At 51.6% G+C, this 16461-nt stretch overlaps 6 protein-coding genes across 6 annotated transcripts; 4 read left to right on the top strand and 2 right to left on the bottom strand.

Moving 5' to 3' along the window:
* Window positions 1-1227: 1227 nt before the first annotated feature.
* Window positions 1228-4653, bottom strand: N7473_003020 (putative ubiquitin C-terminal hydrolase; the record flags this gene model as incomplete). Its single annotated transcript, XM_057148960.1, has 3 exons — window positions 1228-4071; window positions 4169-4369; window positions 4435-4653. 3 exons carry the CDS (start codon window positions 4651-4653, stop codon window positions 1228-1230), a joined length of 3264 nt encoding a protein of 1087 aa, XP_057012614.1.
* Window positions 4654-4927: 274 nt separating this feature from the next.
* vps27 (ESCRT-0 subunit protein VPS27) lies at window positions 4928-7539 on the top strand. The gene is made up of 5 exons (XM_057148959.1): window positions 4928-5076; window positions 5177-5309; window positions 5379-5660; window positions 5737-6520; window positions 6581-7539. The coding sequence occupies exons 1-5, from the start codon at window positions 5009-5011 to the stop codon at window positions 7378-7380; spliced, it is 2067 nt and encodes a 688-aa protein (XP_057012613.1). The 5' UTR covers window positions 4928-5008; the 3' UTR covers window positions 7381-7539.
* Window positions 7540-8202: 663 nt separating this feature from the next.
* Window positions 8203-10122, top strand: N7473_003018 (uncharacterized protein; the record flags this gene model as incomplete). The annotated part of the gene is made up of 1 exon (XM_057148958.1): window positions 8203-10122. The coding sequence occupies one exon, from the start codon at window positions 8203-8205 to the stop codon at window positions 10120-10122; it is 1920 nt and encodes a 639-aa protein (XP_057012612.1).
* Window positions 10123-10750: 628 nt separating this feature from the next.
* N7473_003017 (cytochrome P450) lies at window positions 10751-12481 on the top strand (the record flags this gene model as incomplete). The annotated part of the gene is made up of 4 exons (XM_057148957.1): window positions 10751-10969; window positions 11030-11227; window positions 11306-12367; window positions 12428-12481. 4 exons carry the CDS (start codon window positions 10751-10753, stop codon window positions 12479-12481), a joined length of 1533 nt encoding a protein of 510 aa, XP_057012611.1.
* Window positions 12482-13692: 1211 nt separating this feature from the next.
* On the top strand, window positions 13693-14343 carry N7473_003016 (uncharacterized protein; the record flags this gene model as incomplete). The annotated part of the gene is made up of 2 exons (XM_057148956.1): window positions 13693-13721; window positions 13791-14343. The coding sequence occupies 2 exons, from the start codon at window positions 13693-13695 to the stop codon at window positions 14341-14343; spliced, it is 582 nt and encodes a 193-aa protein (XP_057012610.1).
* A 199-nt stretch (window positions 14344-14542) lies between these two features.
* On the bottom strand, window positions 14543-16102 carry N7473_003015 (putative endoglycoceramidase; the record flags this gene model as incomplete). The annotated part of the gene is made up of 2 exons (XM_057148955.1): window positions 14543-15571; window positions 15626-16102. 2 exons carry the CDS (start codon window positions 16100-16102, stop codon window positions 14543-14545), a joined length of 1506 nt encoding a protein of 501 aa, XP_057012609.1.
* Between the last annotated feature and the right edge of the window lie 359 nt (window positions 16103-16461).

Here is a 16461-nt window from a genome sequence, read left to right as displayed (position 1 = left end):
AGTATATTATGATCGTATAATAGTCATAACTAGAAATCTATAAACTTGTTGAATATTTATTCAATTACTCTGATTGATTTGATTACTATATCCCGACATCTACAATATTTAATCTAGTAAACAACCCCCTCGGAATCCGGTCTTCATATCGGGAGATGAACTTTCCCCCTTTCGGTTCTCTACTGATCAAGTAAATTTCAATTCAGCAATCATATATAGTAAATTATCATAGTTCTCGACTATGATCTCCCCATCGGATCTCAAATCGGATACTCTACTCTAGTATACGTCCATCTCCATTTCCAAGTGCCATCCTCCATACCCATCCCATCCCCATACCCTCGGGTGAACCACCACTCGGGTAATGGCCCGGTACCCGCATCTACACTCACAGTACGGAGTAGTAAGTACATCCATACGCTCAATACTGTGCGGAGTGTATTCCCTACTACTGTGTACATATTGTAATCCATCCCAACTCCGCACTCACCCACGCAGTCCCCGCTTTCCGCGCCCGCGGAATTGTATGGAACCAGGTTGACCCTCGGGTTGATCAGCCTATCCTATCCCCAGTATCCCGCGCTGATGGTGCATAACCGGTGAATCCGATACATGGCTAGGATCATAATCCAAATGATTATTATCGCGCAAGTTGTAATCGCCCACCTTGTAACTATAATCAAACCTTGGAAGCTAGGTATACATACATTCTTCACTGTAGTTCCGTCGAAATGTCTCTCGGAATATTCGTTCCGAACGCTTCTTTCGTACTGTACTGATAACGTGATTCGGTTTATCAATCTGCGATAGACCCCGCCGAAGTAGATCAGTTCGGAAGGTACCTACTCAATGTACTTAAGACTGTATAAGGTACAGAATGTCATTATTTTCGAAGCAGTCGTCTTGCATATTTAGTCTCTCATCCAAGACTTTCAGGTCATAGGTAGACAGCTCTGACGGCATGATGCATTTCAACACCCGAAATGGATGCGAGTACGGAGTACATATATATCCAACCTCCGAATCTCCCCAGCGCCATCTCTATCCAGTCGTGACTATCGTGACATGACATGCAAAACAAAACAGAAATCAAAGGAACCACGAATGTCCAAGAACGATGAATATGAATCCCAACCGCAATGCCCGGAAAGGGCGGAACGGGTCAGCATAGAATAGGGGATCGTTAAACAATACAGAATAAAACACAAAAAACGCTAACGCTAAGGCTCATTTCGCTGGAACTCGCTCATAAAACACAATATACGCCTGCTCATTTTGCAGTCGGTCGCGCGCCCGCAGATCCCGCGGGTTAAACTCGGTCGTGCGTTCGTCGTCAAACTTTCGCCAGCACTGCCGTTCTGCATCGCGGACCAGTGAGATATAATGCCCACTACCCATAGAGGACCCGATATGCCGGAGCACTCCAAAGGCATCATATGTGAACGGGGGCGTAGTCGAGCCCATCATAGCGGGCGTGCTGGACTCAGCGGGTGGGCCGGTGGTTGGGTAAGAGACGACAAAGTCGTCCATTCGGAGACCGTAGAGGGGAAACTCGATTGGAGTGTGAATCTTGCGCGCGCTTTGAGTCTTGGATGCTGAGAAGCGCTTGAAATGGACGACTAGGATTTGCGGAGCTCGTGTGATGATAATCTGCTTGGTCGCGATGCGGTCGCATTTGCAGTACGGGCATTTCCAGACCTCGTCACCGCTAAGCATCTCCTCTTGGCAGTAACTTCGGAGACACTGGTAGATGTCACCGGTGCCGTCAGGTGGGATTTCGACGCTGATACTGTAAAAGGCTTCGTACGTGGTGGATGTTTGGCGACAGGTGGTGCATTTCAGTCGACTGGCGTGCTGACCCGCAAAAAGTGATGAGATAAAAGAGTCTTCTCGATGGCAGTAACGATGCCATTCAATTTCCGATACTTTCTGCACAGGCATACGCTCACGTTGCATTTCTTCGGAAAACGTCAAGGGTCGCAGGGGGTTGCGCTGCCAATTGACGTTGAGATCTTCGTGCAGACAGTCTACAAGGAAATCGAAGAATTCCTTTGCATCCTGTTGTCGATCAATCGCCCACTCCCGGTTCAAGCGACCACAAAAGTTGCGGAAAGAAGTAGGCATGATGACTTCCACATCGCCTTTCCACAGCGATCGGATGAGATTGGCATACAGACCCGGCATCACCCCTTGGGAGCCCTTCCAGTTCTTCTGCACGTAATATCGATACCGATCGTCGATGAAGAACTTGCTCACCATGACGGTTGCACTGAGACATTGAATCGTCGAATTCATGTAGCAGGTGACACCAAAATTGTGCAGACCCGTCCGTGGAAGCTTGAGACGGTTAATATAAGAGTTTGATGTGTACAAGGCGACGCGATTCGCTGAATTTTGTCGCTCCAAATGGGGTTGAATGTGACGACCGTCGGAGACGCCGCCGTAGCTGGGGCGAGGAACTGCAGGAGGTGGCCGTGACGGAGCCAACGGGACAGGAGGAGCAAAGTTTGCAGAGGCAGATGGTCGAGAGTCTGGGTGCATCATAGACTGCTGGATATGTTGTGGCTCGGGGAAGCGGCGTAAAAAGGCTTCATACGAGTGCACAAACGGAGTGGTAGGTTCTGGCTGGACCCCATCCTCCTGGGGCTCCTCGGTCAGCGGCTCCTCCTCCAGATAATGGCTGGTATCGATCTCCTCCTTTTTGGACCTTTCTAACCATGCAGACAACTCTTCCGAGTTGAGCGGCGTGAACTCGCGCAACCTCCTCTTTCGTACCTCCAGGCTGGAATTGGCACTGGCCATGGTGGGAACCCGACCCAGTGGCTTCCCAGGTCTCGGAACGGGCTTCTTGGCCTGCAGGGAGCCCATAACCGCAGCAGTGGAGGACGTAGCAAGTGACTGCTGCCCAAGAAGATCGATCCATGCATCCAGTCCACCAAGCAGCAGCGCAGGTGGCCGTCCCGCCTTCAATGGCTTGTATTCGTTGAACTCATATAGGGTATCGTGAAGCGCTCTCAAGTGTGGCGCCGACGTCCCTACAGGGGATCCTGCAAGATAGCTGACGGAAGCCGTCTGTTGGTCATAGTATACCACAAGGTCGAATTCGTTGCGCCTTTCAAACAAGGTCTGTTCATATTCGGGAGACACGACGAGGCGTTCCTCAAGCTCTTCAGCCGACACGTTCTCTTTCAGCACGACTGGCTCAATGCAGATGATCGACTTTGCATAGATGTGACCATTATCATACTGGTCTCGAGGACGGACATCGATAACCAAGACATTGAATTTTCGCAAGTAATCCATCAAACTCTCGGCTGTGATATGCGTGTTATAGGGCAGGTCGGGAGAGTTACTCCGTGTTCCGCGGGCAGAGTTGACCCCATTCGGAGTTCGGGATCGGTACGGATGATCGTCGAGACTGGGACTTGGACTACCATGCGGGGAGTTTGTAAATTGGGAGTACCGCTGATTGAATGATCGCGTGCTCTCGGTTGATGTCCGGGGAGGGTTTGAAGGAGCCTGGGTGGGTACTGTGTAGATCGGACTATAGGCAGGGTCGGGGGCGCGTGGCATGGAAGTGTTCAATGGCAGCTTTGGAGGAATCGATGGGGCATGACTTGAGGTCCCCATACTGCGAGGGCCCAGAGGGCGTCTTGATGGGGAACCGTAGAGGGAGCCATAGCTCGTTGCAGCGGTGTTAGTGGTATAAGCAGAAAACTGGCCAGTGGAACCCGATGAAGATTGCCCGGTAGATGTGGCAACACTAGATATAGACGCATCGCGAATCTGGGAGGTTTTCAGCTTCGCAAAGCGTTCTGCTAGAGAATCGCCAACGGAGACAGAGGACCGCTTGGGCTGTACTTGAGTATCCGGCATTCGCTGAAACTGCGTTGGACTCGGCATCCTCATGGAAGCGTTGCTTGACTCGTTATTCTCGCGACCTCGCACGGAGCTAGAGGCTGGCAGCGAAGTCGACGTGAAAGAACCAGTCGGCTGCACATTTGTATTCAAGTTGTCCTCGATAATCTCCCGCTTGATCGCATCCATCGTCGCATGCTTGCTTCGCACCGCCTGTATTGAAATAGTGGGGTTAGCTTCTTACACATGTGATCTACTCGACGACGCGCATTGCCAAGCACTAGTAGTTCAGCGGAGCCGGGGAACGCACCATCATCAGCGCTGCGAATTCCTTATACAATTCTGGACTTCGCGTTTGTATGGTCGGATATTCGGGATGGTGGGGTATGAGGTTAATGGTGATCTCGGATGCGCGCAGGTACTGTACATAGGCCTTGTCGGAATCGTCACCGTCTGCGAGGATCTTTGCTTGTTCAAAAGCCGTAGCCGCGGTTCGCAATAGGACGTCAATCTGGGAGTCGTCATATGAGCCTTGTGTCCTCCCCGCGGTAGCTCATATCCATCGTCTGTACTAACCGGCGTCCGCTCGTTCACCTTCAATAGTGCGGCCTGGTCCTGCAGGTCCTTGATATTGGGAAATCGAGGTTGTGGTGCTGGTACAGAACCATTCGAATGAGGGTCTGGTCTGGTGACCTGGCCGTTGGAATGCATGTTGCCCCCCACCGAGTAAGGACGGCTGTCCTTCCACGGTGGTATGTCTGGTGGAGTAGGTAAAGCCGCCGCATCGGGGGGCATGGTCGAGGCAGCGAGCGTGAGATGAAAAAGCTTTCCTAGCGCATGGTTTGGAGAGAGAAGATAAAGTGGACAATTCACAAGGCAACAAGAATAACGAAAGGACGAGACAAGAACCCAAAGGCCAAAGACCAAGGCCAATGTGATCCAGGAACTGGAACCAGCGGGTCTTCTGGGGTACAACGGAGTGACAATACTCTCACCGCCCCCGCGCCTATGACGCCAGGAGCTTAGTCACTCTGCGGGCTGCCTGGAGCTCCATCTCATCCTGGATTCAGTCGACGCGACTTCTTTGTGCTTGTACCTATTCTCTTGAAAATTGTGCGCGTTATTTGCGTGCTGCTCTCAGCTCTCCATAATGGCCGGCTGGTTTTCCTCAACGTCGCCGCTCGATGAGCAGATCGAGCGGGCGACCGGCTCCTCCCTGTACGTTATCACCCACCCACCTGCTGCCTAACAGACTTCGGTTGACGACCTCCGGGTTGAAATATACCTTTTGAATGCATGAGGCTGACCAATGTATCAGAGAGGACATTTCCCTCAACTTGGAGATCTCTGACATGGTTCGATCGAAGAGCGTCCAGCCCAAGGAAGCCATGAGGTCGTTGAAGCGTCGATTGGAGAACAGAAACCCAAACATTCAGCTAGCTACGTTGAAGGTTAGTGCCGTTTGCTTGCCTTAACTTGAAAACAAAGAATGAAAGCTGACATTTACACTGGTCTCCTAGTTGACCGATACGTGTGTTAAGAACGGCGGCACCCACTTCCTGGCCGAAATCGCATCCCGTGAATTCATGGACAATCTGGTGTCACTACTCAAATCAGAAGGTGCTCCACTGAACCCCGACGTCCAGCGCAAGATCTTGGAACTTATCCAGAATTGGGCGATGGCGGCTCAGGGCCGCATGGACCTGATGTATCTGGGGGAAACATATCGAAAGCTGCAAACCGAAGGCTTCCAGTTCCCACCGAAAACGGAGATGAGCGGTTCTATGTTGGAAAGCAATGCAGTAAGTGTGGCATTCCAAGCTTTCAGTTCGCCTTGAACATGGATCATAGTAACTTGGACTAACTCCCTCACTTTAGCCACCCGAGTGGATTGATTCAGATGTCTGCATGCGATGCCGCACCGCTTTTAGCTTTATGAACAGGAAACACCACTGCCGAAACTGTGGCAACGTCTTCGATCAACAGTGCTCAAGCAAGGTCCTCCCGCTTCCGCATCTCGGAATCCTCCAGCCTGTTAGAGTCGACGATGGGTGCTACGCCAAACTGACCTCAAAGTCATACGTCCCAGCCGGCTTTGCCGATCGTTCCGCGTTTAAGAATAATTCCATCACCAAATCCAGTACTATGGAGCCTCGGGGTGCCAAAGCAGATACAAGTTTCGACGATGATCTTCGCCGGGCTTTGCAGATGAGTCTTGAGGAGGCGGAAGGAAGAGGCCCGACTGGATTTGTGCCACAAACTGGAAATACACCTCAACAAGCCAAGCCAGTTACTGCTCCTGCTCCTGGCCCTTCAAATGTTGAAGAGGAAGACGCAGACTTGAAAGCTGCCATCGAAGCCTCCCTACGAGACATGGAAGAGCACAAGCAGAAACATGCGGCTGCATTGAAGAGCAATCCTCCACCGTCCACAACATTCCGTGATTCATCTAGCACGCCCACCCCACTACCAAAGAACCCATACGAGCTCAGCGCCATGGAGGCTGAAAATATCCACCTTTTCTCTACTCTTGTCGATCGACTACAGCATCAGCCTCCTGGAACCATCCTCCGAGAACCCCAAATTCAAGAACTTTACGAGAGCATTGGCACGCTTCGACCTAAATTGGCCCGGAGTTATGGAGAGACAATGAGCAAGCATGGTAAGCCGAGACTCAGGAACTATGATACATGGACTTGGTAAAGCTGACTACTGATTGTAGATACTCTCCTGGATCTCCACTCAAAGCTCTCCACTGTTGTTCGCTACTACGATCGAATGCTAGAAGAGCGTTTATCTAGTGCCTACTCTCAACAGAACTTGGGCTATGGAGCCATTCCAGGTGCCGCACAATACCCGACTATGCCCGGTGTCCATGCTCCGGATTTGAAATCTGGCGCCGAGAACTATTATTACACGAACGCACCAGACACTCCTCGCGCTTCCACATATGCATCTCGCCAAGTTAGCAACAGTGGCTATGATGCACCTCCTAGCGGAGTGACGAGCCCGGGCTATCCCCAACCGGCACCCAATAATTGGGCTCAGAACCCATATCCGTCTTTGGGATCACCTCCGCCGCAAAGCAACGCCATTCCCAACCACCCGGCTCCGGGATCGGCTGGTGCACCTCAGTACTACGCGCCTCAGCCCGAGCAAGATCCCTCGCAGTCGCATTACTCCGAAACCCCGTATCACCCTTCCTCAGTCATGCGGCGAGATTCACAATACCAGGCGAGCGCACCCCCGGTCGGCCCCAGTGCACCCGAACAGCACTCGCCTGAGCAAGTCCATTCACCTACATACTCTAGCGTGAATCCCGCGGGGACTACCCTCCACCAGCAGCCGCCTGGCGCGCCTCAATCCTATTATTATCAACCCCAGCAACCCAGCACGGTACCTTCGGGATACCCACCAATGACGGCGGGCCAACCGGGCGCATATCCGGATGCCCCCCAAACGCAGCCCTCCGCCTCTCACCAACCAGCCCGCCCCGTGGAGGAGAGCTTGATTGAACTATAGTGTAGATGCATCTCTCTCCGGCGTTTGATTCTAGTTTACTGTCTTTGCCTCTTTCTCGCTCTTCTCCTTTTTGGGCGTCTACGTACTCGATGATACCTGAGACTTTTCTTCGTTTTTTTATGGTGACCTGATTGCAGAATGTAACTACTAAATTACCACATGCTTATTGCTTTAGCTCCAGATCGGGAGAGAATTGAGAAAGTATGGAAACTCAATTTCCCCACACGGACCCAGTCAATTATGTCGACGAGTCAACACTGTAGTTAGTTCCAGTGACACCATAGCCAGTTAAAAGCCATGCACGAAGTAATACGAGAGTCTATACCTGGCTAGCTGAAGAAGACTTTCATTCATTTTCCTACACATTTCATTTCTACAGCTTCCCTGATACTATCATCAATCTTCTATTTGACTTCTCGGAAGGTTCCATGTCAAAGGGTCCGGCGTTGGCTGTACCGTAATATTACCCGAGTAGCACTCGCCCCCCCATCGCCGAAGACAGCGAGATCGACTTCCACACCTTTCCTCCGGTCTTCTTCTACTCCAGTCTTCCACCCCCCCCAGCTCTTCTTCCTTACAACCTCCCGCTCTCCTCTTAGCAACTCTCTCCCACCCCCCATCGCCATCGGTTGTTCCACAACCCGTAGGCTCGAGCGGGGCGGTGTGAACGCCTCCCTGCATTCGAACTATTACAATCTGGTTGCTTTTTCGCCCTGCACGTCCCAGCTGCCGTGATACCTGCTCTCTGCCTCGGCCAATCCCCTTCCATGCCCCCGGTACATTAGTGATTTACCCGCCGCTCTCTGGGGAGCTTTTGCCGCCATGCCAACCAACACTTCCTCCCCTGTCAAGCGCCCCGGCCTGGGCCGCCGCGCTGTGTCTTCACATGCGGTCGTCACGAGGACTAACGCAAACGCCGGCGCCAACCCCAACGAACTGTCGCAATCTCACTCCTCCAGGACCACCACCGTACATCATAAGCCTCACCGCGCCCATGTTGTGGGCGGTGGTCACCGCAACCACCATCGAAACCCCTCTTTGGGAAAGAACCTGAACAAACTCCAGCGCTTCCAACTCGGCCCCGAGACCAGTGGCCGAAATCACCAGCGCAAGAAGTCGGCCCCCGCAACTCCTATCGGCAGCCCCAAGGGTCAAGCACATGTACACTGGGCTGGGGCGGTGGATGACCATCCCAAGGACCATTGGATGAAGAGAAACTACTCGACCCCCATTCTCCGACGGAATAATTCAGCAGCGATAGTGAAGAAGACCCTGGTGACGGAGCGACCACACTCGAGCGCTGGAAAGAAGAAGTCGGTCGGATTTGAGTTGGGGGATGACGATGAGAACGACGACGCCGAGTGGGAAGATACCACACAATCACCCGAAAGTACGAGGCGCAACTCCGTCGCCCCCTCCAACCATAGCGCGGATAACAATCAGGTCTTGGTTGATCCTCTTACATTCGTGAAGCGGCCATACCCGCAAATTTCCCGGGCAACCAGTTTGCCTGATTCTATCACGAGCAAGCTTGTACGGGAACGGGAATACCCTGATCTAGACCACGAACACGACGACGAAGAGGAAGAGGAGGACGAGGAGGAGAACTCCGACGACACACAAAGGCCCGGTCAACCCACAGACCAGGGCGACATCGCGAACCGCCTCCTGAGCCCCTCACACTCTGCCAAGGCACCGCCTGCCATGTCCTCCATCTCAGCGATGGCGAAACCGTCGGATTCAACCTCACGCAGCACCTCACTCAACCTGACTGGTGGCCTGGATGCGGCTCGACGAACTTTCTCTACATCCAACCTCGGCATGGCCCAAATGCCCGGCAGTCAACCAGGAGCTACGTCGTCCTCTATGGAAGGCGGCGTCTCCAGATTCATCATGAGTAACAAGTCCGGTCTCCAGTCGTCTTCACGAACGGACTCCGACCCGAACACTCCATCCTCATTCCTACCTCACTACCATCCGCAAACACCCCCATCTCCGAACCGCGCGAACGGCAAGTCTACCGCATCGCCGGCACGTCCTCGCGGTGTCGATCTACCCTCGCGAACCCAGCAGAAGCTTTGGCTTCAACGCACAGCTACGCTGAACAACTCCCCACCCGACTCTCATGGCGTGCCCACAACGGTATCACCGTCGAATATGGACACAGGCTTTGTTCCCGGCGGCCACTCTCGTGGTGGCTCGACCTTTGACGGAGCTCGTAGTATGAACGGCAGCGGCCGCGCTGGAGTACTGGGCCACGATACCGAAGCGCGTCAGATTCGCAAGGCGTACGAGAAAATCTCATTGGAGCTCATGGTGGCTCGTCGCTTCCAGTCACCCACGGCCGACAGCTTTTACCGCCTGCGCACAGTCGCCCGCGCATCCGCAGTCAGTGCCGAGAACGCATCTGCACTGGGCAAGCCAGTCCAGTCAGCCCCATCACTGCCCCTTCTCCAGCGTGGTAATCGTCCTACTCACCTTGGCTCGAGCGCCGAGACGAAGTCGCAGTTGCCTGATCCCCACTCCTCGGCCTCTGAAGACCCCGCCACGCACAGCGAATCCACCGATACCACCCAGGCAGCTCCATCCTCCCACCCATCCCACCGGATCTTGTCGACTTCCGATGAAGCTGCGCATGGCCTGACCGGTGATCATTCCTCGGATGACTTCCCCGCTCTGAGCGAGAACGACCTGATGATTCGGCGGATGTGGGAGACTCGGGAGGTAGCCACCTCTGGTTGATTATGACTATGGCAGGTCTTTTCCATCATCATTTTTATGACTTGATCTTTTTTTGTTTTGCAATTCCCCGGCGTTGTTGGCGCCTTGTCATGTATGGTCATTCTGGACAAGGCTTTCTTGATTGTTTTCTGCGCGCATGGACATATCTGTTTTTTTCCGGAGCTTTTGATGCTAACATAATTCCCGATATGCAAATGGAACGCGTCTGATAATATTGACATTCTACCTTTCTCATGGTTTGTAGCTCATTTTCTTCCTCTGTAGCCCAGGGGAGGAGCTATAGGCTCCTCCCAAAGGGGCTGGCAATTTGTGTCCAGCCCCAAAAATTGCCCAGATTGAGTACGACACAAAGGGGTAATTAATTCCTTGGCCATCACTAGGCGTAATCCCTAGTGTTTCATTGGCACGATGCACTCTGGGCTATTTTCATGGTGCCGGACCGGGTACACTACTACAACTCGGCAGCGCGGCCTTCCGGGGGATCGACCATGGCGTGACTACCAAGCCCTAAGATGATTAATCCTCCCAGTCTGATTTGAACCCCCCGTTAAGTATAAGGGATTAAGTTAAGTATATACATTTCTGATTACTGACACTCATTCAACACAGCAACGGTCACTGAATCAAAATGGAATCATTGCCACAGCTGGTCATCGGCCAGGTCCTACGAATCTCCGGTTATGGCATCGCTTTGGTGTTGATCTCGGTTGTTCTGAATGTCATCAACCAGCTATTTTTCTACAGCGGGAATGAACCTCCTGTTGTGTTCCATTGGTTTCCTATTTTGGGGAGTACGATTAGTTATGGCATGGATCCGTATCAGTTCTTTTTGTCGTGTCGACGGAAGGTATGTACTAGTTTGAATTGAAGGATTGATTTGGAGAACAAGGTCTAATTTTGGTACTAGCATGGTGATATCTTCACTTTCATTCTCTTGGGCAAGAAGACTACTGTCTACCTGGGCACAGATGGCAATGAGTTTATTCTCAATGGAAAGCTCAAGGATGTCAATGCTGAGGAGGTCTATGGCAAGCTGACCACGCCGGTCTTTGGGTCGGATGTTGTGTATGACTGCCCGAACTCGAAGCTCATTGAGCAGAAGAAGGTAGACACCCATTTCTCAATAGTCCTCCCTCTCTGAAAGACGTCGACAAAGTCTTTCTAACATCTCTCTCGCAACTAGTTCATCAAATTCGGCCTCAGTCAAGAAGCCCTGGAATCTTACGTCCCTCTCATCGAAGAAGAAGTCAACCAATACATCAAAACATCCGGCCATTTCAAAGGCAAATCCGGTACCATCGACCTCGGCGCCATCATGGCCGAAATAACCATCTTCACAGCCGGCCGCACTCTCCAAGGAGACGAAGTCCGAGCAAAACTCACCTCCGAGTTCGCGGATCTCTACCACGACCTTGACCTCGGTTTCTCGCCCATCAACTTCATGCTCCCCTGGGCACCACTACCGCACAATCGTAAGCGAGATCTTGCTCATGCACGCATGCGCGAGATTTACCTTGACATCATCCGTGAACGACGCAAGACTGGTACAGCCGAAGAAACCCAGACGAAGGATATGATCTGGAATCTGATGCGCTGCGTCTACCGCGATGGAACACCCATCCCAGATAAAGAAATCGCCCATATGATGATCACCCTACTCATGGCCGGCCAACACTCCTCATCCGCAATAAGTTGCTGGATAATGCTCCGACTCGCGTCCGAACCCTCAATGACCGAAAAACTATACAATGAACAAATCAACACCCTGGGCACGTCCCTCCCACCCCTCCAATACAAAGATCTCGAAAAACTCCCCCTCCTCCAAAACGTCATCAAAGAAACCCTCCGCATCCACTCCTCCATCCACACGCTCATGCGCAAAGTGAAAAACCCCATGCCCATCCCTGGAACACCCTACGTGATCCCAACATCCCACACCCTCCTCTCCTCACCTGGTGTAACAGCCCGCGATGAGCGCTACTTCCGGAACCCGATGAAATGGGATCCGCATCGGTGGGAGGAACGTGTTGAGGTTGAGGATGACTCTGATACTGTGGATTATGGGTATGGGGCTGTGTCGAAGGGGACGAGGAGTCCTTATTTGCCGTTTGGGGCGGGGAGACATCGATGTATTGGGGAGAAGTTTGCGTATTTGAATTTGGATGTTATTGTTGCGACGCTCGTGAGGGAGTTTCGGTTTTTTAATGCGGAGGGGAGGGAGGGGGTGCCTGAGACGGATTATTCGGTATGTTTTGTTCCTCTGTCTTGGTTTATGCGGTTTACTGACTGATTTTGTTGTTTATAGTCTCTTTTCTCGCGGCCGATGCAGCCGGCGACGGTGCGGTGGGAGCGTCGTTAAATGTGCAGTGTGCTATGTCGCCAAGTGTGCCATTAATAATTCGCACCTCTAGGGAGGGCTTACATCGCTCACTGGTATTGAGCGAGTTATTTAATAGCCTGTCTCAGATACAAGCAGCCTAATTAGATTGTCCCTTTATGGGCCGGAATGGAATATGGATTACTTTAGGCGGGTGAAGTACGTAGGTCATTTGGCTGATTATCTATGCCCTAGACACTGCCCGTAGCATTGACTACCCTACCCTTTTAAACTGGAAGGGTTAGGGTAACCAATGCTATGGAAGTACGGGTAGTGAGGTTGCTAGAGAGGCGCATACACGCCTTGAATGCTTGTCTTACCAAGCCATGCCCCCGTCGGGGCGCATTTCCTGCGAACAAGTATGCCAGTCATCGTTGTCAGCCTCAAGCCAAATTAGCGGAGTGAATTTCCGTCAACACTCGCTCAGGGGTCTGCCCATTAAAGCAGCCAGTCATCGATCATGATTTCAAACACCGTGTTCCTCAAAGTCGCACCTATCGCTCGATCGGGTCTTAACTATTGATCTCGTACATTTCGAACGGGGCTTAGCAAGACACAAGCGTGGCATAGATATCTCATTAAATCCGGGCAACCGCTGAACAGTCACCAGGGGTAAGCACCAAATCTGAAATCTGAGGCTGTTTATATAGATCCCCCGGGACCCCTTTTTTTGTGGGTCTGCGGAACATAATTTTCAGCCTCATTCATTTCCCACACAATCATAGCGGAAAAGATGCGATCCTTTATTGGAGTCATCGTGGTCGGCTGCTACCTTCTAGGCTTACCTTTGCCTGTTTTCGCCAAAGATGATCCAAGCTATAATTCCACTCAAAATTCCATCCCTAGAATATCACTGGTCTTGGTGGGTTTTATGCCTGGGTCGGATCGTGAGTAAACCATACGAGTGCCTTCGAATGAACTACATAGCCAGTCACTGACCTTGAACAGGTACTATAATGCATCTATGCAAGTTGATTTGATCGTCGAGAGGGGGTACAATGGAACCACCGCCCCATGCGCTCCACTACAAAATCGACTATGACCGTACACTGGGACTCAGTCTTGGTCATCACGGACCGGGGAGCATATAACAAGGGATCGAACTCGGCCAACGGGGTGTTAATCATGACACCACCCAATTACAACAAGTCTAACTTGAATCTCCTGGCAACAGATTGGTCCTTCCAGCCACTATGGTGGGCATTGGAATCTTCGGCGTAAGGTAACACCGATCGAGGTCCCCACTAAGGCTCTTCTGAACCTCGAATATTGACAGACAATGATTCTACAGACCGACTTGGCAGCCAGCAGAGAATGGAACCGTGGGCGACAGCTTCAATTTCACAACAATCAAGCTCTCGGATTCCTTCTCCCTTGCAGGAACACTATCAGAGGAACTAAATGCCGAATGGGCTGCATATACAAACGAAAATGTCTCGCTACCAGGAACGTGTAACTCCAGCTACTACAACGGAAACTACACAAGTTGCATATCACAGCTGCCGGGAGACGAGTGGTGGAGCACACGAGGCTGGACGGACTACAAAGTACCCTCTGTGAACGTGACATTCGACGAAAATACCGCCAATCTCGCTCTTGAGGGCAAATTCTCAGCATCTCCCTATATGAGAGCAAATGATACTAATTATATGGGTGGTTGGTGGACTAAAGGCGAAATTGATGATAATGCAATGATCCAGGGTACAATCCAGCTGACTTTCATTTGGCACTTCGTGAGCGCTATTCGGCAGATGGAGCCGCCGCTATCGAAGTCCCCATACGATCTCGATATGATCCTCGGGTTAGTGCTTGGCTTCGCAAAGGAAGAAGATCGGATCATCTGAGGCAGTCGGTGTCGTGGGATACAAGACCCCTGGATGGTGAAGCGGATGGTATATCCGACGCAGAAGACGATGTTGCGCGGACGTTCTGACTACGCGCTGTGGTATGGAGCACAAGCAAACACAAAAGCATACTCAAATGTTGAGGGGCTCACAAGTGCAATTATTACTACCTAATATTGGAGCTTGAAAACAGTTAGAACTATTTACTTGAGACTGTGATTGAGATGTCGGTGGCGCTCTTGATACTGGAGGATGTGAACAAGGCAAGTGTCCGTTTGTCGGGTGTGTACTGCACCAAACTGCCTTCGGGGGAGACTTGGACCTTATATCCGTTGGGAAAGGTGGATGGAGGCAGAACAATTTCGGTGGGCGCATCAATATTAGGATCAGACTTGAACTGCAGCTTAAAAGTGGTCGTGTCCTCAGAAAAGCTGAAGCTGATGGGAGTACCAGCAATCGCAGCTGGATATGCACGGCTATAGTGCTTCGCTAGTTCGGGATAAGGCTGACCAGACGTGCCATTGTACAGATTCTCGTATGCCCAGCCAATCCACGAAACCATGTTTGCGTCGGTTGCCGTCATGGCCTCTGTTAGACCCTGCATCTGCTTATCATCGCCCATCCAGAACGTGAGCTCGGTCAGCACGCCAGCAGTCTTAAGGCGCTGGCTGTCCTTTTGGCGGTTGCTGAGCGTGGTAGAAATAGAGCCCAGCTGAGGTGGGCTGTAGTAATGGAATGACTGCACCGTCTTCGAGCCGTCTCCAAGAGGGACGTTGTTGAAACCTGACAGAACGTCTAGGGTAGCGCCTTCAAACCAAATGAGCGTAGTATTGTCCACCGTACGAATCTGCTTCGCTGCACGGTTCCAGAGCCCTTCCATGGCCTTGTGGTCGGCAACACCTGGCACAAGTAATGTCGGATCAGCCCAAGTGTCACCTACCCATGGCTCATTCAACAAGTTATAGCCGACTACGTTGGTTGTCTCGGCATATCCCGATGCCAGCTTTTTCCAGTAGGCGGCAAAGGCATCACCAAGCCCGTCGTAATTGTTGTATAGCCGGCCGAATGCATTGCCTATCACAACGGACGTATAACTCAGAGACCAGTCAACAGTACCGCAAAGCGACTGTGGTGATGGGAAGCCGTTTCCATCCACGGGGAATGGTGTCAGCTTAAGTGGAAATGGGTACATCTCGCTGCTCGGCACCCAGTTTTCCTTGACGAACCACTACAATGCCGTGTCAGTATCGAAGACTCTCACAATACTCTTGTGTCTACTTACGTCAGGCACACCATGACCGCAAAGTTGCCGTGCCAGGCAGTCCTGATGCACGTCTACCAGAACGTAGATGCCATGGTCCTCAGCCATTTTGGTTTGCTCCTTCATGATATCAAGGAAAGTCTGGTTGTACGACCCACGCACGGGCTCTGCGCCAGCCCAGTGGTGACCCAGCCGGACGATGTTAAGACCCAAATCATGCATATTTTGGACATCTTGCTCGCTAAATGACGAGACACCTGGAACCCACTCCAACGGCCGATACCATGGTGGCTCCTTCATAACAACATTGGTTCCGTGGAAGAACCGCGTGCGATTGTATTTATCGACAATTTGGTGCGTATTTTGGTTCACCTGGCTGATACGTGCCATGCCTGGATGAGCCTTGTACCAGCCCTCAGCATCTTGAGCTAGTGCAACCGGTAAAAGTGTGCTGAACACCACTAGCCATGATGAAGCGGTGATTGGAGTGAACAGCATATTGATGCAAAGGTCAACCAAGTCACTAGCAGGTGAGAACTGGTAGATAAATAGAGTGAAGAAGAGTCCAGATGATTCAAAACAGTCAAGCGAACAAATGCGGAGTATAAATGCCCTGAAATCTTCACATGCAGCAGGGTTACATCTTGTTGATCAAAGTGGAGACAGGATCACACTAGTGTAAATAGTACTGTAGTGTTTTTGACACTTCTTCGGAAAGTCTTGGCTTTGGGTATTGGTAGAGCGCAGCTATCCTCAATGGTGGACGACTTACTAGACAGTATCCATGAGCACCATCCTTGTACCTCTAAAGGAGAGGTGTTGCCGTAATGTCAGAATTAACATGGATGATGTCGCTT

Source organism: Penicillium subrubescens (assembly GCF_028828155.1).
Source record: "Penicillium subrubescens strain IBT 31985 chromosome Unknown utg000002l_segment0_segment0, whole genome shotgun sequence".
NCBI classification, from domain to species: domain Eukaryota; kingdom Fungi; phylum Ascomycota; class Eurotiomycetes; order Eurotiales; family Aspergillaceae; genus Penicillium; species Penicillium subrubescens.
This window is presented reverse-complemented; position numbering and strand designations above follow the sequence as displayed.